We start from the raw sequence: 23,453 nt of genomic DNA, 5'->3' as shown, positions 1-23,453 counted from the left end.
TGACCCCCTCAGGAAAGAAATATCCTACCTGCATCTTCTTCCTCACGCCCAGCGGTGTCACTCCTCAGTCTAACTCCCGATAAAGTGCACACATTCAGCCAAATATTTAGCACTTTATTAAGCTTCTATGCAAGCTCATTCACTAAATGAAGACGAATAATGTGCTTTTTTTTCCCCTCCCCCAAAGCTTGTTTAACATACATGCACTTTGGGCATTTAGTGTTACACTATGGTAACCAAATATCCTGACTATACACAAATAAATACTTAACATTTCCGAGATTCATTTAAAAAATAAAATAACAAAACCGCTATACCTGATATGTGTCGGGTAATGCACAGTGTTGAACTATGAATCGCACCAGTATTTCTCCTCCATCCAACTCCAGGTAACCATGATGGGCCATGGCACTGATTACCTGGACCACACGCTTCTTAACCTAAGTCGAGAGATAAAGTTCATGTTTGTCTAGATGAGAATCAGTTGCATGAATGCATACAGGTGTTACCTTGTTACTGTGGTCAGTCATTGGTTGCCTAATGCTGGCTAGTATCAGAAGCTTCTTAGTCTCCATCATGGAAGCTGCAGCACATATGCACAAGTATCAAGATATCGCATAATTAAACAAACAGAGCAGTTATACAAGAATTTAGACTGTCTCCCCTGCCAAACAAAAATGTGAATGGAATGAGTTGGGGATAAATATGGTAAGTGTATTTGCTCACTGCTAGAGTTGATGAGGTGACGCAGGACAGCCAGGGAGCCAAATCTACTCCGCTCATTGCTGTTCTCTAGTCTCTGAAGAACAAACATGACCAGTCGGTCTGGGAAGGCGTTTGCTGGATTAGGAGGTAAGTGGAAAGATATTCAAGCATCAAAAACCATAAATTGTAACCAAAATAGCATACATAATAAGATTTTAAAAAGTGTGGACAAATTGGTCAAGAGTGAACATGTGATTACAATAAGCCTCACAGTTGATACGATTATCCTCAAAAGGGACATCATGGCTGACAAATAATGTATGATGACTGCTCTTGTGACTCCATGATAATAACCCATGAGGGCTGATAAACATAATAGTCTATGTCACATTAACCCTTATAAGGAAAGAGTTCTCATACCTAACAGACTGAAGCAACGGAGAACTTCGTTGTGGTTCTTGACTGTAGGAGGGTTACTGTAATCAACAGAGGTGGACACCTGGGGGGGGGGGGGGGGGGGGGGGGATGCATTGTAGTCTTTCATACATAAATCTATAATTGTATAATTGGAGGTAACACTGGGCAATAGGGCTGAAAAGTGTATCACAATAAATCATATCAGTCACTATGGTTAAGTATTGTTTTTCCTTTTTTAAAAAAAAAAAAAGAAAAGAAAAAAAACCACCTCTTACAACTATGAAAATGAATAAGCTGGACAATATAAAGATTAAATAAGAGCCTTTTTAAACATAATGAGTTAGTAGGGTTTGGCGATATAGCAGAAAAATGTATCCCACTATAAGTATTTCATATCAGTTGATATTGATATTTTTTTTTACCTATGTAAAATAAGAAAAACAATTACATTGATGAAAGTTACAGATAAAAAAAAAAAAACTTTGTTACAGATCAAATTAAAAAACTATCAAGAAATATAATTAAAAAAATATTTGGTAAATCTAATTTTCTAGGAATGTACACTGTTTTGTGTACAATGTAATATAGTTTCACTGTATGTATGCTCCTACAGCAATGCACGGCTATTTGCAAAGACACTACCCCAAAGCAGTATTGTTGGAACACTTACATTAAGTCCTCATTTAATGTTCATACATTTTAAGTGTAGCATGTCAAAAAACCTCACCAACTAAAAATGGCTAAATTTAGCTTTTGCAGCTTTTAATCAGGAGCGCTTGTAGTCTGGAAATTACGGTGATAATTTTAGTAATAGTAGATTTGCAGAATGATTGTTATTTTTCCATGTCTACCTTTGGCTATGATTCCTAAAAATTACTGCTATATTGTGGTAAAATAAAGCACTACATGGCTTAACTATTGTTTAGCTCGCCAACGTTATGACATTTTTTGCTTTTCTTCATGCACTTGCTGGAAGTGTGACAAATAACACTGAATAATAAAGGCAGAGCATTTGTTAATTGACAACCCATCTAAAGTTAAAAGGCTCTTTAGAAGCCTGTACCTGCTGATGCAGTGCAATGAGCAAGCAGTCCAGTTGCGTCTCGAGCACCCTGCTGCCCATATTAATAGACGCATCAAGAACATGGCAAAGACTCTATACAAAGGAAGATGAAAGACACAAACATGTAGTTCTAGAATTGGGTCAATTGTCGACATACTTTTACAATTATGTTTCATGCAATGTGAAAGACTTAACCAAATACAATTAAAAAAAGAAAAAGAAAAGATTGTGTGTTGTTTTTTAGCATTCATGAGCCTTGTTAAAAAGCAAAGACAACCCAGGGGCACCTTGCTAATGATGTAATGCTCGTTGTTTTTCTTATACAAGGACAGAATGGCGGGGATGAGCTTGGGAATCTGTTCCTCGAGTTTATCGCTAGCCATCAGATGGCACATTGAGCCCACTGCCTCAGCTACCGTTAGCCTCAACTGAAGGACAGAGGAAAAAAGGAGAACAGGACATCACTTTATACATTTCTTGTGGGAAATAAAAGTGTGACAAACATAGTATTGAAATGGATATCGCGCTGATGGTGCTAATCACGACTGTGCACTTGTGAGGTCTTACCTTCGATTCTCTGCTCTGCAACCAGTTATTGAAAAGGATGTCAAACGAAGCACAGATTTCACTCGAGAATGTGTCCTGCCTGACTGTGGGATCTGGAGCCTTGTCGAGATTGGCAAGGTACTCCAAGATGCTGTCACTGAAATGGCACAGCGCTGAACGAAAGCCACAAACAAAAGGGAACAGCATTAGACAAGCGTTCATTTGAAAGATGCAACTTTTTGTTGAAAATAAAACTGGAAATTGCTCCTGTCTTCTTGATAGGGTGAATATTTACTGCTGTATTCCAATAGAAAGGTGTTAAATACTAAGTCAGTTCCTACCAGAGGAGAAGACCCACTTCATGTTGTCTTGTTTGGTCAGGCTCAACATAGGCAACATGGTACCAAGAACAGCATTTAGGAAAGGCACCATGCCAAAAACTAGAGAAAAGGGAGGAGTACAGCATTAATCAAAACAGTGGCTCTTTTAAAAATAGGGTATTACCTATAGCAAATAAATAAAATGATTTAGGCTGGCCTGAGAGGACAGCTACTCAGTGACTAGTATGTACATGTGCATGTGCGTAAATGCAATTAAGATGTACTTGTGGTGGTCAGAAGTAGACCGCATCGAAACGAACTTTTTGTTACGCTAGTTATACTGAAGCAAGCTTGTAATTGCTCCCGCAATTTTGGTGAGACGCCATAACAGCTACTACTCGCAGCCATTTTCGCCGGCAACAAGCGAAGCTGTGATGTCACCACATTGAACGCCGTTTGGCCTCAACTGACTTCTCGAGTTAAACACAGCATTTTTTCGACAAATCCGAATCATTCTCACAACTGACCAGAGTCAATACTCACAGAAGCGAGAAGATGAGACAGAAGGAGGTACTGTCGCGTATGGAAGTATTCTCCCCCTTATGAAAGCTGGAAGTCAGCAGGTCAGGTTATAATCTTTCCGTTTAAAAAAATAATAAATAATTGCGTCAAGATGACACATATCCATAGACAAGCGATCTCACTCAATAGTAACTAATTGACGCAAGTGTCAATGTGGTGATGTCACATTCGTCGCAAGAATCATTTTGGCAAATACCAGACTAGACACAAACGCAGGACACCACCAGGTATCTATCAAACTTTACAACATATACTCTTTTTTTTTTCCCCATCAATACTTGACATGTTTGAGACAAATTTTTACTTTTTTCTTCTCTACTCTAGGTTTTGTCAACAAATCATTAAATATTGATGAAAAATCTATCCTCTCAGGGGAAAAAAAATAAAAAACTTCTAAAATGTATAGTTCTTGAGTACTTGAGCCTGAATGTGCAATAGTTTTCCTACCATTGGAATCGGAGAGGTTGGCTAATGTTTGGACCACAAAAAAGTGAGGCAAGACTCCAGGTTGAAACTTGCTCAGAATCTCCTCCATTATGTCATTGATGTGTTTGTTGCCCACAGCTACCAGAACGTTACTGGCTGCCTGCTGCCAGTCAGGGACAACATCCTTTGTGAAACAGAAAAAGCCCAAACAGATCATCAACTTCCCCCCCCAAAAAAACAAAACAAAATTAATGTGACATTATTCACCTTTGATCGCGTCATCTCGTCTGAGGCCAAGGAGATGACGCTCTTGATCCTGGGGTAAGAGATTGCATCGATCCTGCTGCCAACAATCAGCTCAATGGTTTGAAGAATCACAACTCTGTGACTCACTACCAACTGGAAAAGGGGGCAGAAAACAGCAATAAAACGTGGACATTAACAACTATTATTGATCAAAAAAACAGAGTGAAAATTCATCAGAAAATGTTTTACTATAACAATGGTAGATGATTTGAATTTGATCTGAAGCAAAAGACAAGTTCTTTGGAAGGCATTTCTTTACTGAAAGAAAAGTCTAATGCCGAAGGCAGACTACACGAATATAGCCAGATTTTGACCCTACAGACGTGTCGCAGGCAAACATTCACGATAATAGGCAACTGACCTTTTCGCAAAAGCCCCGCCCTCCTAACTTGATGCGTCAGGGTCCGACATCCTTCTGGACACTTACAATGTATATCAACGTATCAGAGCATGTCAGAGAGTGTTTTTGGAGCAATACAAGCGTGATATCCGCGCCGGATAAAATCAATAATATTAAAATATGCAGAAAACCAGACTTAACAACTATGGAGGCAAAAGAATACAGGTCTCTAGATAATAATGAGGTAAACAACAATGGCGACTCTGTGTGGCAATTGTAATCCCGCAAAATAATCCCCATTTTTAATAAATGTACCTGTAAACCTATAATAATAATAAAAATAATAAGTATTATTATTATTATTATTATTATAAGCGGTTAAGAAAATGGATGGATGGATGGATGGATGGATGGATGTCTGTAACAGAACGGTTGCTTACTCTGAGGCTGCCACTGCAACACAAATGGTATGTGAAAGATGAAAACAAAATAACTTCAAAGCGCTTGTTTCAATGCTATGTTTCCTTGGTGTAAACCGACGAAAAAAAAAACATCACAGAGCTAACTCATCGACTCATCGTAAACTACCTAGGATGCCAAGTTACCCAGCTAAAACATTAATTCATTTAGTGCCATTGACGGCTATAAACGTCAAAAATCTATTTTAAGTGGACTGGCAGTGAATGTGTTAATAACAATGATCATGATAAACTTCATGAGTTATTTAGGATGCAAAAGTTAACTTAACAACAGAGCTGCTCGTTCTGTTGCTAGTTATCGATGTGGCTTTAGCCTAGCCAATTAGTTTTACAGCGACTTTACAGGCTCTTGCCTTGGAGCAAATGTAGGACTGCTTGTTTGAAGACACTGCTCCAGCAATGTTTTTGGCTTTGAAATGGGAAGAATAAGACTCCACCTGACAAACTTGGGATCCCTCGTGTCCGATTTACATAATCCATGCGCACATCGCTTCACCATTTTGCATGTTGGAGGTCCACAGGTTGTAGGAACTTTTTTTGGCAATGTTTTATGGTGATTTCTGGGTTGACATTACAATGGCAATCAATGGGATGGATACGAGCTTGACGGACATTGACTGTTTGGGGGCGTGGTTTGCTAAAGGTCAATTTTGAATTGACGCGTCGTAGCCTGTGTAGTGCGACATATCTCAACGATCAGTCATCTGGCGTCAGGACATTTCATGAGTGTGTTATACGCACTGTAGCAGTGTGTAAAAACAGTAACAGTGCAAATATCAATACCCTGTGCAGCACCATCTGGACTAGTTTCAATAAAAAATATTGACACTTTCATTTTACTATTTTTAAGAGTATGATTTGGCCATGAGTAGAGATGTACATATACATTTAATGGTTTTCACACTGCCTAATAAAATTAAATACTATGACTTTTCAGAGGTGTGTTGCTTTGAAGTGGAATGAGTCAGATTCAGTTTGATTCGATGCATTCACCTTTTGTAAATCAAAGCAGAGTTTCTGATTCAAATCAGTTTTTGTTATATCACTATTACTCAGTGCTTTTGAAATTGTTTTCTAATAATGAAGATACACTGTACAGTGTGGTACCTTTGGGTGTTTTAGCAGGTAGTCCTGACACATAGCAAGCACTCTGTCAGGCTGCTCATTTCCCAGAGTCAGCATTGACTTCCTGACCTGAGCCTGGACATCAAAGTCTTTGTCATTGGCCGCATCGAGCAGAGCCAGGGTCACCTCTGGAGTAAAATGCAACATGACGGTAACAAATCACAAAGGTATCGTTTATAATTGTTGCAGAGTAGCTCATGTGACACAAATGGTTAGAAGAAAATGAGCAGAACTGCAGATACAGTATTTATTGTAGTCTGAATATATATATATATATATATATATATATATATATATATATATATATATATATATATATATATATAAAAATAAAAGTCACCACACAACCATGTTGAAGTTTATGAGAAAAGCTAATAAATCTGATTCTGATACACTGAGGAAGAACTCACGTTCCACATCTGTCTCGCCCATGGTGGACAGAGGGCTGGTTTCCTTGGCCCAATGACCCTTAGAACAGCAACTGCAAGCATAGTAGTAGACGTCAATTCTTTGGCGTATCATTCCATACCAGCATTACATATAACGAATGACGACGTTTGTAATAGCTTTTATTTATTTCTGCACGGTCACAAGCAGTGGTGGAGTCTCATATCTCGATTAAATGGAGAGGATCTTAAAATATTTTAATAGTAGCACCTCAGGAAGCAACTTCGCAATAACGTCGGAAACAAACAATGTGCAAAATGCTAAAGCATTCGTTTTCACAAGCAATGCATGTCAAAATCTCCCACTACTCCCCCTAATTCACTATTAGCTTTAGCTGCTGCTACGGAAGCGCCACAAACGTCATCAACACAACAGAGTAGTGTAAAGCGGAGCCTGATTAACAGCTTTACTTACCTACTTTACTGCTGAAAAAATATCTATGCTTTGGCACGGTTCGTCCTTCGCAAAGTGTGACAGCGAACGTTGCGTGTGCAGATGTAAACACGCCTGGTCATGTGGTCATGTGCTTCTGGTCAGCAGGAACAAATCAGCGATGTGACGTCATGTCACGCCCACGAGTGCCACCTCTTCTTTGATATTGTTGCTGCAACCAACAGAGCGGTGCATACCGCCGTCTACTGGAGGAATACTGTACCTGCCTGTTCTTTGTTTTCCATAATTTCCCGATTGTCTACTTATATTATGAGCATAATGCAACGTATGTAGGTATTCAACACAATTTATCAGTGTTTTTAACATTCAGTATCAGTCTCATTATTACTGTATTAGTAGCTACAGTAGTTGATCACTTTTAGGCGTTCATTAGGATCTTATCCATCTCTTTATACCACAAGTAAATAAACCATCAGTACTAAAATAAAAATAAAACATGCAGAATGAAAGAAAGCAACAGTGCCATGCACACTATCTTACAAAATCAAATATATGTTTTCAAATTTTTAAAATATATGTTTTCATATATATTTTTCAACAACTGAAGACGTTCCTTTACTACAATTGTATGTAGTCAATCACAGCTCGTTTAAAATATAAATGTGCATATTTACCTTTCCTTTAAAATAATTCAAAACATAGCCAGTAATGTCTAAACCTCTAGCAACAAAAGTGACTACGCTCTTAAATGTCCAAATTGAGCATAACTAGGTATTGTGCCTCATTAGTCTTTCAAGGTCTCAGGTTTGAATGGGGAGCAGGTGTGATACATTTAGCACTTAAACTGCTCACTATATGGCACCTCATGGCAAAGAACTCTCTGAAGATCTGGAAAATGAACTGGTGCACTCAAGATGGCCTATAGACAGATTGCACAATAATAATGCTTTATAGAATATAAAGAATGACTTCAAAACATTGTGTTAAAGCTTTTACTGGATAGGTTATATAACTCAGACACAGATAAAAAAAAATAAAAAAAAATAAAAAAATACATACTTAACCACGCATAGCATATATGACTTGCAAGTATGAACAACTTTCTGTCAAAGTAAAAATGCTGCGTCAGGGTTTATTTGTTTCGGCAAACTGAAACTAGACTATATAAACTATGAGCTAATTTTAAATGATATGAATTCATGTTTTTATCGACTTAGGTTCTGTACGTACAGTCATAACAGGCCTGTGTTTGTTGTTATAGCTAAACATCAAAGTCAGTGTAGCAGCCTCAGCAAAATATTTATAAAAAAAAAAAAAAAGTTAAAAACAATGTAAAATTTAAATAATATTAACAGAGACAAGCATAAATCCATCCATTTTCTACAGTGTTTTGACTTTGAGTAAGCGGCCCATTATGGACAGGTCTACCCAGTCCTGATTACTGGCGAATCGCAGGCCACATATGCACAAGCAACCATTCACACCAATGGATAATTTACAGACTGCAGTGAAACAAGCGTGCATTTTATGGAATGTGGGCGGAAATGCAAGTACCCAAGTATTCATGCACACTCAACACAGGATGGCCTGAACCGAGATTCTAACCAGGAACTTCTCGATTGTGAGGCAGCCTGCTAATAATTACCTCACCGTGCTGCCCACAGACAGACATTTTTAACGTTAAACAGCTGCACTTGATCCTGTTCGGAATAAACAAACCCTTGTCTGATTTTGATATTCAAAACAATTGTATGCCTATTTGAGAACACTGTCATTTCAAGAATAAGTTACGAACACCTATACCCTGTAAAAGACCGATGTCAAGATTACCCGAGCATGAATGCATTACAGTTAGGTTAAACTCAACTGAGCCAGGAAACCACCAACATGAGATAATAACAAATATCACTTGTCACCTTAGACTGTCTTCATACCAATTTGGAGGTTTACATTATGACAAGAAGATATGATGTCATTGTGCTTGTTGTCCTCTTCATGTTTATACATCAGCAGCACAGAGGTATGAGAGAAATAATCAGGAATTTGTTTACACTGTATTGCTGACTTCAAATTTACGCTTTGAATTGTTATCTTCTCTTCAAAAAGTATATAATTTTGGTTGTCTCTTTCTTTTTTACACGTTGGCCTCATGCATCTGTAGCAGGTAGATTTCTGTCTGGTTGAGTTTTCCTGTGGGGGAAAAAATATGATGATAACAAAATAATAATAATAAAAATCAATGAATCTTCATAGCTAATTGAGCATGTAACGAACAGGGCAATATCGCGATAGCGTGATATTAAAACTGCCATAGTATCGTCGTCGTCGTGTTGACGATATTTAAAAGGAACACATCTGTTCAAAAAGTCAGGTTGACTTCCCATTGTGCAGTTCTAGCACCCTCTGGTGGCTAGTTTTTTAGTGCAATTTAATTTTCATTAGGGATGTTTTGGCCCTTCCATGTTTAAAATCGACACTAATTGTCAGTCAATTAAATAATAAATAAATAAATAATATAAATAAAAAATATGATAATATAATATATATAATAAAACATTAAATTATTAATTTAATTTTGGCCCTTCTATGTTTAAAATGCACACTATTGGTCAGATGAAGGGCAACGTAATATGACTATGAAACTAATGAGTCAATATGTGGAGGAACTCAATGTGTGCGTGCATTAACAAGTAAGCGCCTCAATATTGCTATTAGCGATTGTAGGTGGTTTATATGCATTGCTGTTATGTACAAAGCACAATATTGCACAATATCGTGGTAATTATCGTATTGTGATGTTTGGATATCGTTACATCCCTATAGCTAATTATTGAATAATTTGTTTTATTTTCAATTAACCCATCCAGTCATCTATTCTTTCTGCTCCACTATGTAAAAACAGTTTGATTTGGAGTAACATATACAATTGAATTGGTGTAGCTACAGTATTTATCTGATTTTATTTAGAACTATATTTCGAGAATTGATTTATTATTATCAGAAGTTACGACAACAAAATGTTCCCTTGAAAATAGCAGGTGAAAGCTCAAATGGTAAATCAAATAATTGAGCACATCTACATTCTGAGCTACAATCAATTATTTGTTAATTCTTTTTCTAAAATAAAAAATCCAGGCAGATTTACTGTTACTGAATGTGACTGCACATACTCATGTTTAGTGAGAGAGGCTTTGTCACAGGTGACCTCTGTGAGTGTGCCGCCTTCCTTTGAAGGAAGTGTCTGAACTTCTGTATGGTGCCTGTCGACCCTTGGGGTGGACATCCCATTCATCTTAACTTCCCTGGAGCACCAGACACACAACAACTGCTGTTAGAATCATGTTAGCCTCCTTCCAAATCCAAAGCGGATACAGACCTACACAGCGACTGTACTTACCCATTAGTGCCCCCCTCTCCTTCTTCAAACCCTTTGAGACCTGGAACTTTCTGTCCAAAAAATTTCACAGCGATGGACATAAGCAGGCCACAGCGGTTTCTGTAGCAGCAGGTGGCATCCACCACCAAGAAAATGACCAGGAAGATCACCATGACGATGCCCGCCACACTGCCTTTCGTCATGCTGCTGCGCACTGTGAGACGTTCATCATGAATGGCGATGTTGTCATTTCTATTTGAGATGATGTGAGTATTACCAGGTTTCTCTGCAATGGTGAAGTTGAATGTTGTAGGGAGAGAGGAACCGTTAGCATTGACTGCTATAACTTCCAGTTGATAGTGAGAGCCAAAGTTCAGGTCTATGAGGGTAACAGAGTCAGTGTTGGATGACAACTGCTGCTTTTTCCACTCAGCGCCATCTTTATCCTGGACAAAATTGAGAGAGAGAGAGAATTTTTAGACATTAAGTATGGGACATAAAATGAGTAACGATAATATGCATTATGCATATTTGAATGACTGTGCGTTTTTACTTATAATTTTTATGTAACAGTCCTTTGCCAAGTGCCCTGCATGAACATTGATATTATCACACGGTCTAATATATTATTGAAAGAATCTCATGCAGATGTATGAACCTGACCTCTCGATAACGGAGATTGTAGTGCAGGAGAGGAGTCCCGCCATTATCAGCATGTTTGAGGGGGATGAAGAAGGAGTTGCTCCCTACTTTCATCTCATCACACAACAAAACCGGGCTATCTGGTTCACCTAGACGGCAATGTAGAAAGAAAACACAGATTATTACTTTTCCTTGATATTGTGTGGACTTATTCACATTTAACAGCCATTAATAACAACTTCATATCAATGTTTACTCAAAAGCATGTTCAAATAACCATTGTGCCGTATTACCTTCTATAAATAGATCATGGAGGTCAGATGAGACATTAGCCAGCACACATGATGATGATGATGAGGAGGAGGAGGATGTAAGCATATAAGAGATGAATCAGTGTCACGTGAGTGACAACAGATGAGATAAAGCAATAAAACAATATTAGCACACATTAATAGGATATTTTTATAATAATATTAACATATCTATTTATAAATACAATATTAGATGGCATAATATTGTATATAATCGCATGGCCTTATGTGTTACTGTCATTGTGTTTGTGTTTGATACTTACGTATCCCTTTGGTTCGGACAGTGTTTGCATCTGAGAATTGGCCCCGTCCTGCTGCATTCAAGGCAGCCAAACGCACGGTATATAATGCATAAGGCATAAGGGAGGTCACAGCCAGGTTATCTACAAGCACAAACATGAAAATGCATTTCTAGAATAACTAGAATAACTAATAATTTTGAGATGAACAAGTTACAATTACCTGAAGCTGGGACTGTGACCTCTTGCCATTGCTCGGCAGCATTTTGTCTCCATTGTAGGACAAAGTGTGTAATTGGTGTTCCCCCATTGATGGGTGGTGTTTTGAGGGAGAAGAAGGCTGATGCAGGTCCAGGTGTGACTGACAGGTAGGGGGGTGGACCAGGCTGAGCTGTGTTTCGGGAGAACATAGTGGAAAAATTAAATACGTATGCACATGCGACATATGTAACGTGGTATACTTGCATGATTGACAAAGATCCGATATCAGTGTTATGTGAAAAACAATGGCTGCTCTAGTATAGTGCATGTATATTTTTGATTAATTATGTCCAGGAGGTGTTTACATAAATGTATGTATGTTTCTTTTTTGGATGAAAACAAAATGATGACATTGTTAATGTTTTACAAAACTGAGCATTACTAAGCAAATATTTGACTTAATTGGTTGTCCAAAAAGGTGTCCAGTGAGTGCACTGCAAATATAAAGCTCAGAACTCACTGTAAATTGCAACATCTCTTGACGCGTTCCCAATGCTGCCAACAGCCATGCAAGAATACAGGCCACCATCAGATGGCGCTATTTCATCAATCATTAAAACACCGTCCTCAACACGGATGCGACCAGAAGGTGAGTCCTAACCAAACACAGGAGATATACAGTACTGTTATGCACATGTTGGACTAAACATAGGTTGATGAAACCAATGTGGCGGGAGTCCTTGTAGTCTTTATATAAAAATTTCGCGGTTATGAAAATGATACTGGATGAGTTATCAGAGCCAGCAAGGCCTTCACTGCGGGCCTAAATCCAATGAGATACACTGGCATAAATTTACAACCAAAACTGTATTAATCTACTCCAAACTGTCTATTCTTTTTTCATTTTGTAACCGTTCTCTTGTTTGTACTGTCTACTGCCATTCGGAATATGTAGCAGTCATGTAACTGCAAGCAAGATTTTCATGTAACCTCACTTCACTTCACCGTTCCCTCTCCCGTCTCTGTCCAAAATAAACACCCTCAGCTAACTAATGCCCACGCACGGTGGGACGGTAAGACTGCTTAATTGCTAGCATGACTTATTCATGATGGAGTATTGCAACGTTAACAGTTTGATGTTGCATTTTGGGGGGATTTTACACAAATTAACACTGTGTGCTGGTGTTGGCAGTTGTATGCACACTGTAACAGATTTCTGTAAAATCTGCAGTCAAAAATTACCTTCTATTATAATTTTACAGTATTTAACTGCATACAGCAATGAATTATGGGTAAAACAGAGTATTATGGGTAAAACAAAGTACAGTAGTTTGCTGTATAATTTGCGGTCAAATACTGTTAATTTTACAGCAACTATGTTTTGGCATGTATATTATGTGGATTACAGGTAAACACTGTAAAGATTGTGTAAAGATTGTTGGGTCATGGCGGGTATCTATAGGAGAAGAAGCAAATAGCGGACCCTGTATTGTCACCGAAGCAAGGACAAGAATTCAGGGAATTGATGAGTAATATTTTAGCATGAAGGCAGTCTTCACATCGCATTTTTCAGATAAACAGGCATGACAGCTAAGATTCATTTTTGCACTCGGCTGCAGAACGAGGATTGATTTTACAATGAGGATACATCCGCCTCCCAGTGCTTAGGGTGTGAGATCGAGTCCGAGCTCTGGCCTTCCAAGTTTGCGTCTTCTACCTTTGACTGTGTGGGTTTTCTCCAGGTGCTCTGGTTTCCTCCCACATTCCAAAGACATGCATAGCAGGTTAATTGAGCGCTCTAAATTGTCCCTAGGTGTAACTGAGAGTGTGGATGGTTGTTCGTCTCTGTGTGCCCTGCGATTGGCTGGCAACCAGTTCAGTGTACCCTGCCGACTACACAAGCCTGCTGGGATAGGATAGGCTCCAGCAACCCTTTTGATGAATAAGCGGTTAATTAAGATAATGGACGGATGGATTTTACAACGACATACTGTATTATTAAAGGCACTGTCTGCCAGTTTCACTCTGGAAAAGGCACTTTTTAAATACAGGATTTAAACAATCAAACTACTTCTCAACTTACATATCAGGGCTTGTCTTCATTTCTGGTGGTGAGTTTGTCTTAAACCAGCAAGCCTGTATTTTGCCATTTTGTGTTTGTTTTGTAAACAGCGGGACATTTCTGTGGAGAGACAGTGTTTACACCCCTCCAGCCAATCGCAGAGCAGGGGGGTGGTGTGTCGCAAACGGGGCGGGCGATCGTGTCGGCTGTGTGACGTCATTCCTGCGGCAATTTAAAAGCACGCACAGATTTTTATTTTTTATTTTTTTTACTCACTCATTCACACATGTAAGCTTCTGTGAGTGAGTGAGTGAGTGAGTGAGTGAGTGAGTGAGTGAGTGAGTGAGTGAGTGAGTGAGTGAAAAAAAAGTGTTTTTTGTTTGTTTGTTTGTTTGTTTGTTTGTTTGTTTGTTTATCACAGAAAACTACCATTATTCTAATATGTCAACGTCTTTCATAATCATCTGTTCCCACGTGGCACAAGAAGGAAATCATGTTTCGTTTTAGTCTTATATTTATGAAAATAAAGTGTTTTTCATAAGAACATTTACTGTAATTGTTCCTTCACCACTGTGTTAGCAGACGTTCGGGAAATCATGTTATTCAACTTTACGTATAAATTACGTCCTCGCCACATAGTTGATGCGGGTGTGCATGCACACAAGCATGTATGTGTGTATCACTTGTACCAGTGTCTGTCCATTTCGCTTGTTGATCCAGTGCAGGTCAGGCTGAGGAAGGCCGGAAACGTTACAGAACACTGCCACACTCTCGCCCACGCTGACATTCTGCTGCTCCACAGCCAAAGACACCTCTGGGGCCTCTGAAATCAAACAACTCCATCATCAGTACAGAAGCCACGTTTTTAATTAAAATACAATTTTGGTACTGTACTTTACATTCCATATGGAGCCGGAATAGAATAAAACCAACCAAAGACATGAAGTATAACGGTAGCACTGCTTTCGCCGATCTTGTTGGTGGCGGTGCAGATGTATTCCCCGTAGTCGTCCCTGACAACGGACCTGATGGTCAACTGGCTGCGGTCGGAATTGAACTTGTGATGCTTGGGGTCATACAATGTTGGCCTGTGAGAGAGAATGCAGTAAGCCTCCATTCATCTGTCGTTTCGCGATCTCGTGAATAAAGGCACATTCTGCAAATTATTTTTTCCATAAATCATGCTGTGTATATTGCAATAAAATGGATGCATCCAAATAGTTAAAATCAGGTCTTACATGTTCCAGGTGATATTGGGTTTTGGTTGGCCATCAACCAAACACAGCAAGGAAACATTAGTTTCTGGTCCAGCTATGACTTTCTTTGCCTCTTCTTTCAGATGCAGAGTAGGAGGAGCTGTATTCAGAATGTTCGTGTTATTGTACATGTTTCAGAACATAATTTGCAAATCATGCAAATGTAATAAATAATCCAAAATGATTGTCTGTTTTTTTAGGAAAGCCATAAATTCAGCATGCCATGACTGATTTCATAAATGATGCAAAGAAGACGCACCATTGACAACAATAGATATGGAAAGCTGCTTATAGACGGGCCTTCCTTTGATCTGGGCCTGGCACACATACGTCCCAGCATCCTGCCGCCTCATTTTCTCAATGATGAGCGTGTTATCAGACAGCTGTTGCACATTTTTTCCTAACAAACACAAAAAGTGCAGAAAATCCCCCCAAAAATCCATTCAAATCCCAAATAAGATTTGCTGAATTGTCAACTCCTACGACACGCTCACCATGAGACGGCATCTCCTTGCTGTAAGTCCAGCGGACTTCCACCGCTGGTTGACCAGACACCCGACATGGCACCGCTCCATCTGTACCCTCCAAAAACTCATGGTAGGTGGGGGTAGATTCAAATGACGGACCCTCTGGCAACAAATGCAGGATTTCTTATTACAGACCAGTATCATTTTAGAAGCACATTTACAAATCCACCAGCCAGAACTGGCAAAACCCAATGAGTTTCTCTCTTTTTAATACTGAGTTATTTTTATGCTGTCAGAGAGATATTAATTACCTTCAGAGATGGGTAGTAACAAAGTACAAATATTTTTGTTACTGTGCTTGAGTATTTTTTTCAGTACTTTGTCCTTTCCTGAGTATTTATTTTTAGAGTACTTTTTTTTTATTTTATTTTTATTTTATTCATTACATCTAAAGACGAGTACCTGTACTTTTTACTCAATACATTTTCAAAACAAGGTCGTTATTTTTGTTTTTAAATGCAAGAAAACGATTAAAATACTTAACCTGGAAGAAAAAGCAGCCGTCAATGTCTCCTGGCTCCACCAATCATATGAAGCGTTACACATAGTCCCCTATATCCCGGCGTATAATTGACTTTATGACGTGAAATTGGCTAGATTAAAACAACCCGTGAAAACGAGGGCCGCCACTACAGAGGATAATTTGAACTCTGCAGACTGCTTGTCAACATTATGAAACAAGTTTCAATCATATCAGCGAGGAGTGGACCAACAATATGAGCAAGTGATAGTCAACACTGTCAACTCGACGCAGGGCAAGTCAACTAACTGATGTATGGCCATTTTTGCTCCATTAGCTAATATCGTTCAAATTGACACAGGAGGAAACACCCGATAAAAAAAAAAAAAAGAGAGAGGGGCAAAATATTACTGCTCTCAGAATAATGCAATGCAGTTTTATAGCAAAATAAACTACACTAATTTACAATGTAAACATCCATCCATCCATTTTCTTGACCGCTTCTTCCTCACAAGGGTCGCGGGGGGGTGCTGGAGCCTATCTCAGCTGGCTTTGGGCAGAAGGCGGGGTACACCCTGAACTAGTTGCCAGCCAATCGCAGACAATGAAAACAGTTTATGTGAATACTTCTCGGACTTAAAACGACAGAAATGTTGATAAAGCTCATTAGGCGTTGCAGGTGTAGCAGCCAATGCAAGTTTTCTGCACATGCGTCAATGTGTATGATGCTCTTACAATACATACCATAAACAAAAATCTGTGTCTGAACATCATCCGTGTGGCCGCTGTCAAAGTCACACAGGCAGGTGTACCTTCCTGCATCCGCCACTGTGGCGCTCTTGATGACCAATTTAGAAGTGGACTCATCCACCGGCGATATTAACTCGTCATCAATGTCCTCGCCATCCTTTTTCCACGTTATTTGTCCTTCACCCCCGGCTATGAAAGGAAAACATGATATGTGCCACACGCTCGATGTAAAAGTCAGCCATGTTTGAATTTGAGGTTGAAAACTGACCTTTACACAACAATAAAAGCTCATCTCCAACTTGAATATCTTGCTTGCTGGTGATGATTTCCATTTTGCCATCTGACAAAGAGCAAATAGAAAGTGTAAACTTCAAAAATCACATGCCTGTCTCATTCTCTCACTATTTACTGCATAAGACATATTTGCATATCTGCATATTTACTGCACAACCACTTCATGTTTATCAGCTAAAATTACAAGTTGAGAGTTGGTCATCTCTCATCGACTGTATTAGTACTACAGATTAAAAACAAAATGTCGCCCACTTTCTATAATAGATAAAAAAAATAATAATACATCAATTATTCTCTTTTAAGGACATTTGCTGCAATTAATTACTACAAACAACAATAAATCACAGACCTTACCTGTGCTACAGACAACCAGAAACAAGAAAAACAAGGCAGTTGTCATGTCGGAACTGGTCACTTTTGCCATGGTCACTGCAAAATTCCTGCCAGGTTCGCTGGTGAAGATACTACCAGAGGCAGGGTCTGTGTGTAAGGTTATATAGGGACTCAAGAAGGGATGAAAGGAAACAAGAAGTGGGCGGAGGGAAAGCATGTGCATCTCATCTCTTCTGTGTTCATAAGACACTGCCACTTAACATCATTTTGTCATTCGTGAGAAGAAATGGTTGTGAAACAAATTATACCAGTTGCACTAGTCTTTTTGTTGTTTTGTTTAAAATAATAAATTAATGCAAGTCTCTTATAAGGATATTTTAGCTGTTGATCTGGCTTATTGTTTTGGTTTTATAGTATGTGAAATTATTTGACATTAATATTTGATATTTTGTTGTAATTTTCATTGTATTTTTCAGGATTTTTTTTCAGATAAAATTTAAACGGAAAGTAAAGTAGAAGCCATTCATTGAGACGATGACGATAACTTAATTGACTATTTTGTCAATGACTAAAACGAAAACAAAAGAGTGACTAAAACTCACAAAATCCAATCAGAAGGATGAAACACGGGTGGGAGAAAAGAACCACTCAGGAACTGTTCACTGCACTTTATTTTATAGTCAAACATGTTTCCATTCATTGGGCAGCTGTAAGATTAATTTCAGGCAATTGTTTTTTTTTGTTTTTGTTTTTTTTTTGTTAAAAACTAAATTTTAAAGACGGTATATTATTGTCAGTTCAACATGTCATTGAAACAAAGTTAGTAAAATAAAGACACTATGTTAAATGTCCATCCATCCATTTTCTTGACCGCTTATTCCTCACAAGGGTGGTGGGGGTGCTGGCGCCTATCTCAGCTGGCTCTGGGCAGTAGGCAGGGGACACCCTGGACTGGTTGCTATGTCAAATGTCTTGTCTTATAAATCTCTTGTGTCTTGCTTGTTAAACTACAGTTACAAATAGGTGTTATAATTTTCTGTATACAAGTTGAAATGTATGCTAAAGGAAAACATCGACTAAATTATCAATTTAGTCAACTAAAATTGCTCTTTATTATCATCCACTAAAATTGGATTCAAATTAAAATACAATCAATTATGACTAAATATGAAATAAATTTTAGTTAAAAGATTATAACTACAACTAAATTGAAATGTCTTATCAAAATTAACACTGACATTATATGCTTTATCGTGAAATAGTTTAGCAACAGCTTGACAGTGTGATGTGAAGTGCCATTGCATACATGGACAACTGATGCTTGTTGTGCTCGCCATAAAAAAAGGGCTTAGCCCAAAAATAAAGTCATTCGGTCACACCCAAATATCACACTAGGAATTACTGCGCTTTTGTCACTGCTCTTTCATCTTACATCTTACTACAGTCTAAGTACCTGTTCCTGTGGGTCCTATCACTTCCATTTGCTGCCCACTAGCCTGCCCCTCCCACCTCACATTGATAGCCTATCAGTATCTCCACGCTAGAGACCAAGCAGCTAATCAAAACATAAATAGTCCTTTGAGGGTACCTATCAGGTTGACTATCAGGAGGTGTTATTATGGCTAATTAAATTGGAGTGTGTTCAAAATGAGGGCCATTAACATGGGTGGGCATCCAGTGACCGCCACTCTTCAGTAGCGACTTTCACTCAACACTTAGTAAGCGATTTGTGACATCATTTCTACCACATATTCTTCAGTGACTAGGGGGATTTTACCACAATAAAGACAGCTGGTAAAGCAGTCTGTCATAACACTTGAGAAAAATTAAGAAAAACGTAGTTTCTTTGTACTTTAAGGCAGTGTTTTAAGTGGAAAAAAAATAAGTGCCGGTACTCCCCTGTTTCATATTGAAAATTTGGGGGTATTTTTATCGTAAATTTTAATATTAAGTATTATTTAATACCACTGTGTAGGTATAAAATTAAAGGGGAAATATTCAGGACTGACACAGGTTGATGCGCACACACACTTAAATTAATATAACCAGCACCGTGGTGAGTGAAATGACACAATCACATGCCCACAAATTTGCTAATACGTTGGAATTTACAGTACAATATTATATTGTCCTGTGTTTTCATCAGTATCTGTCACGTGTAATATTCTGGCTCATAATATTACTCTGTAATTAGGTTGCTACGAACAAATTCTGTTTATTTTTCACACTTATCAGTGAGTGATTTACGCCAGGATCCCTGTATGGGATAATGAGACCCGAGCCACTTCATTGTTTGCATCAACTATTCAGAGTACTGTATATCATCTCAGTATCGTGAATGGTGCCTGACAGAAGTTGGGTTTATATTTCACAGTGTGCTTTGCTTGCATTTCATTGTTGATGGTTCTGATAACATGATGATGCAGACTTGCTTGGAGTAGCAGTTGGAAAACTATCTTGTGAAAGAAAATTTATATTATTACACATTATTACTGAGGAAATCTGCATTTAGAGTTTCTTCCACACTTATTTTATACTTATTGGTACAATCGTATCCCACACACTGATATTTTCGCTCGCCGTAGAGGAGAAAACATAAGCTTACCACCGGCTTCACTTGAGCAATCCATGTTATTTATTTATTTATTTTTTTATGTCTGTGCTGTCAGCCTGCGAATCCACCGTAGAGTCTAACGATCTTTTTTTGAAGCTTTGAGCCAGGACAGCACAGTAGGGATTTTCTTAACTCAAGAACTATGGTTGTAATGTACACACGCTTTGGGGTCGGCTAGCATTGGGCTACTAAAAATAAATAAATAAATAAATAAATAAAAATAAAATAAAGCATCGATTAGACTAGCATCAAGTAAATAACACTTCTCTCCTACAGTGTAGATGTATATTACAACTGGAGTCATCATGCGCTTGGTGATATTATATGTAAGTCAGTGGACGAACGGCCCTCGGCGGAACAGCATTTTGGGATCAAAATATGTATTGTCAACCGTACTGGAAAGCTGGCAGACAGTGACAGTACGTTCTTTGCACATTGAGAAGTACCGGAACGCTCAAGGGAGATTTTTAGAAGTGCCGGAGCTCCGTACCGGTGGGTTCCGGCCCACTTAAAACACTGTTTAAGCATTTTAAAGGGGGAAATAGATCATCTGTTAACTACTAAAGTGAGAAAAGAAGCAGGATGAGGACAACGAACAACAGCAGTTTTTATGGTCGGGAGAACTTGATCATGCAACAGGACAATAAACCAAAACACACTGCCAACACAATAAAGGACTTCATCAGGAGAAAAAAAAAAGTGAAAGGTCTGGGACTGGCCATGACAATCAAACAAGAATTGAAAGCTGGTTTGCAGCAAAGGCCTGGAAAAGCAGAAACAGGTGAATGGGTCACAGCCTTGAAGGATTATTGGAAGTAAGGGTTATGCCACCAAATATTAAATGTTATTCACTTTCAGTTAAGCTAATATGATATGTTCCAATACTTTTGCTCACTTGAAAAGTGGGTGGCTTCAAACAAAAGGAGCTCTCTCTCCTGAGTTGTTTAAACAAATATAAATGTAAATGCCATGGAAAAAAGCTGGACTATTGTCTGAATCCCAAATACCTTATGTTAAATATCTTATGTTTTAATATTATTAATATAACATCATTATTATATGCATATCAATATGTACTATGATATTATATCACTTTATATCACATGATGCATTCTCTTGCATTTGGGCCCACCATTCCTCAACCAATCACATCCACCATGACACCAGCTATACAATATAATACATGCAATCTACTGTGTACTGTAGTAAATAATTATATACATTTTTTACCAGTACATGCGTGACTGAATAAACAGTACAATGCTACGTATAGATACACATCAAAACAATGAGTAGAAAGTGAAGATATGACTGCGTGGCAGTAGGAAGCGGTCAGGCAGACACAGATTCATGACTGGAAATGACACACCTCCCATGCACCGCTCAGTGAACTGTGAATAGCGGTTGGTAGTCAACACATACACAAATATCTCTGCCTCCATGTTTAAGAAATTAAAATAAACATTGTCTTGTTCCCTATACATGGAGCTGTGATAAAGGTACAGGTTGAAGCTTCAGTTCCTACTGGAATAGCAGTTATTTAGTCTGAACTGTAAGCAAAGAAGGTGCATTCGTTTACCTCATTGTCTCTTTTGTTTTCGTTCTAAAAGTGAAAGGAACACTACTCGCTATATTTATCTGCTTTATACACAGTGAAGACACTGGGAGGTCATTTAAACATTTGTTTACAACAACCATTGTGTCACTAATAAACAGAAGTTGTAGCGTACTGTACTTTCTTCTCCACGTGCATATACAGTACGCTTGATTTCCTTGTCAACTCAGGAGCTGTCCAAGGTTTCGACAGATCATCAGGAAATAACATAAAAATTGGGATTAATCAGGATTCTTCCTGTTCTGTGGTTCTGACTCGATGACATGAAAGGTTCAAATTTAGGAATGACATCAGCATGGTAGTACACAAAGAAAGGATTTTCCAGTAAAAGACACATCACTCATCATCCAATTTGGTAGTGAAAATAAGCCAGACTGCTGCCTTTAATTCTCTCATCAGAGTCTTAATGTGAACAGCCACAACATTCTAAACCCACGCTTGCAAGGGCCAGCTCCAGATGTGCGATGCGGACATATCCGTCCTTTGTCGACAAACTGCTTAGCTCATTGGTTGGCACTGAAATTTTCTCATACATTGTAACGACATTTGAAATCATTCTATTCTATTCTATTCTATTCTATTCTATTCTATTCTATTCTATTCTATTCTATTTTGTTCTATTCTAGCCCAGGCCCCCATCTAGTCTATTCTATTCTACACAATAAATTCCAAATACAGTGATACCTCGGCTCACGAACTTAATTGGTTCCCAGAGAGTGTGTGTAAGCCGAAAAGTTCTTCTTCCGAACATTTATTTCCCATAAGAAACCATTAAAATGAGAATAATCCGTTCCCAGGTCCCTATAAAACATAATTTTCTACTAAATAAGCCTTAAAACTACACAAAAATATACCTTATTTTATGTATAATAAATGTGCTATTGTATCGTAATTAAAGAAATTAATTGTACTGTATAATAAAGTCGTTTTATTTTACTTTGTGATGGTAGTTCTTAAGGATAGTAGCAATGGTAGACTTACTTCATTCGCGAGCGTTTCACCGGGTCGAGTGTTTATGGAACGGTTGTCGCTCATTCGCTCTTTCGTGCTCACCGGAGCGGAGGAGGTGTGTCCCTTGGTGAACAAGGAAGTGGAGCACTTTAGCGAGTCAACAAAAAGTGAGCACCGCCAACTACTTTCACCTCTTTCCTGGGACTAAACAGCCGTGGCACGATTTTCTCCTTTTTTGAGGTACTTTCGCTTTTTTTAGTGGCGCGAACTCTATTGACTACAATGCAAACGCGCCGCCGAATCGCCGTCCCTCGCTGGTAAGCATTAGGCTTAACACTAGCCTGTGGTGGGGTCTTTTTCGGTCCCATAATAGCAAAAGTACACTCAAAATGTCTATCAAACACAAACCGCGTCCGCACTAAAAGATAGGGGGTGACGAACTGGGACGCCGTGAGCGTGCGTCAGCTTCTCGTGGCCGCCACCGTGGTGCGGTTCGACCGCGTGGTTTGGTTCGTCCGCCGAAAAGTAGTTCGTCAGCAGAGACTAAATTCTCGCGAATTTAATGTTCGTGAGGCGAAAAGTTCGTGGGCTAAAGCGTTCGTCAGCCGAGGTATCACTGTAGATGCAATTTTAGTGTAGGCTAATATTTACACTTGGACGAAAGTAAATTAAA

The 23,453-nt window shown here is 38.6% G+C and overlaps 2 protein-coding genes across 5 annotated transcripts in view; both read right to left on the bottom strand.

Annotated features, from left to right (window-relative positions):
- The window catches only part of mroh1 (maestro heat-like repeat family member 1), a 28,955-nt gene extending 20,979 nt beyond the window's left edge, over window positions 1–7,976 (bottom strand). For 2 of the 3 annotated variants that reach the window (XM_077526716.1, XM_077526718.1), the window contains exons 1-14: window positions 7,824–7,976; window positions 7,171–7,360; window positions 6,720–6,790; window positions 6,292–6,437; window positions 4,327–4,458; window positions 4,081–4,243; window positions 3,073–3,171; window positions 2,753–2,904; window positions 2,473–2,613; window positions 2,186–2,278; window positions 1,126–1,204; window positions 727–840; window positions 510–583; window positions 318–440 (exon numbers count right to left, since the gene is read on the bottom strand). In XM_077526716.1, coding sequence (XP_077382842.1) covers window positions 318–440; window positions 510–583; window positions 727–840; window positions 1,126–1,204; window positions 2,186–2,278; window positions 2,473–2,613; window positions 2,753–2,904; window positions 3,073–3,171; window positions 4,081–4,243; window positions 4,327–4,458; window positions 6,292–6,437; window positions 6,720–6,741 — 1,338 coding nt within the window. In that variant the 5' untranslated portion in view covers window positions 6,742–6,790; window positions 7,171–7,360; window positions 7,824–7,976. The remainder of the gene's footprint in view (window positions 1–317; window positions 441–509; window positions 584–726; window positions 841–1,125; window positions 1,205–2,185; window positions 2,279–2,472; window positions 2,614–2,752; window positions 2,905–3,072; window positions 3,172–4,080; window positions 4,244–4,326; window positions 4,459–6,291; window positions 6,438–6,719; window positions 6,791–7,170; window positions 7,361–7,823) is intronic. The other variant, XM_077526717.1, reaches the window with a different exon arrangement.
- Window positions 7,977–8,127: 151 nt separating this feature from the next.
- On the bottom strand, window positions 8,128–17,745 carry ncam3 (neural cell adhesion molecule 3). Of its 2 annotated transcripts, none has more exons than XM_077528177.1 (16): window positions 17,622–17,745; window positions 17,242–17,313; window positions 16,968–17,162; window positions 15,731–15,865; window positions 15,496–15,636; window positions 15,219–15,336; window positions 14,914–15,068; window positions 14,670–14,803; window positions 12,439–12,574; window positions 11,941–12,108; window positions 11,742–11,861; window positions 11,189–11,316; window positions 10,803–10,971; window positions 10,547–10,739; window positions 10,320–10,451; window positions 8,128–9,339 (listed from the first exon to the last, which is right to left on the bottom strand). In XM_077528177.1, exons 1-16 carry the CDS (start codon window positions 17,689–17,691, stop codon window positions 9,297–9,299), a joined length of 2,109 nt encoding a protein of 702 aa, XP_077384303.1. In that variant the 5' UTR covers window positions 17,692–17,745; the 3' UTR covers window positions 8,128–9,296. The 2 variants fall into 2 exon arrangements, with proteins under 2 accessions (XP_077384303.1, XP_077384305.1); XM_077528179.1 differs by having other exon boundaries at window positions 17,617–17,728.
- Between the last annotated feature and the right edge of the window lie 5,708 nt (window positions 17,746–23,453).

Source organism: Festucalex cinctus, chromosome 7 (genome assembly GCF_051991245.1).
Source record: "Festucalex cinctus isolate MCC-2025b chromosome 7, RoL_Fcin_1.0, whole genome shotgun sequence".
Classification (NCBI taxonomy): Eukaryota; Metazoa; Chordata; class Actinopteri; order Syngnathiformes; family Syngnathidae; genus Festucalex; species Festucalex cinctus.
Note: the sequence above shows the minus strand (reverse complement) of the source record. Positions and strands in the feature narration are given on the sequence as shown.

What these genes read in the sequence shown, in the direction of transcription:
- ncam3 (XM_077528177.1), bottom strand. Translation starts at nt 17,691, where the DNA reads ATGGCAAAAGTGACCAGTTCCGACATGACAACTGCCTTGTTTTTCTTG. An exon ending in CAAGGAGATGCCGTCTCATG is followed by an intron (nt 15,637 to 15,730) that starts GTGAGCGTGTCG and finishes TGTGTTTGTTAG; the next exon opens with GAAAAAATGTGCAACAGCTG. An exon ending in GGAGAGGGGGGCACTAATGG is followed by an intron (nt 10,452 to 10,546) that starts GTAAGTACAGTC and finishes CTGGTGCTCCAG; the next exon opens with GGAAGTTAAGATGAATGGGA.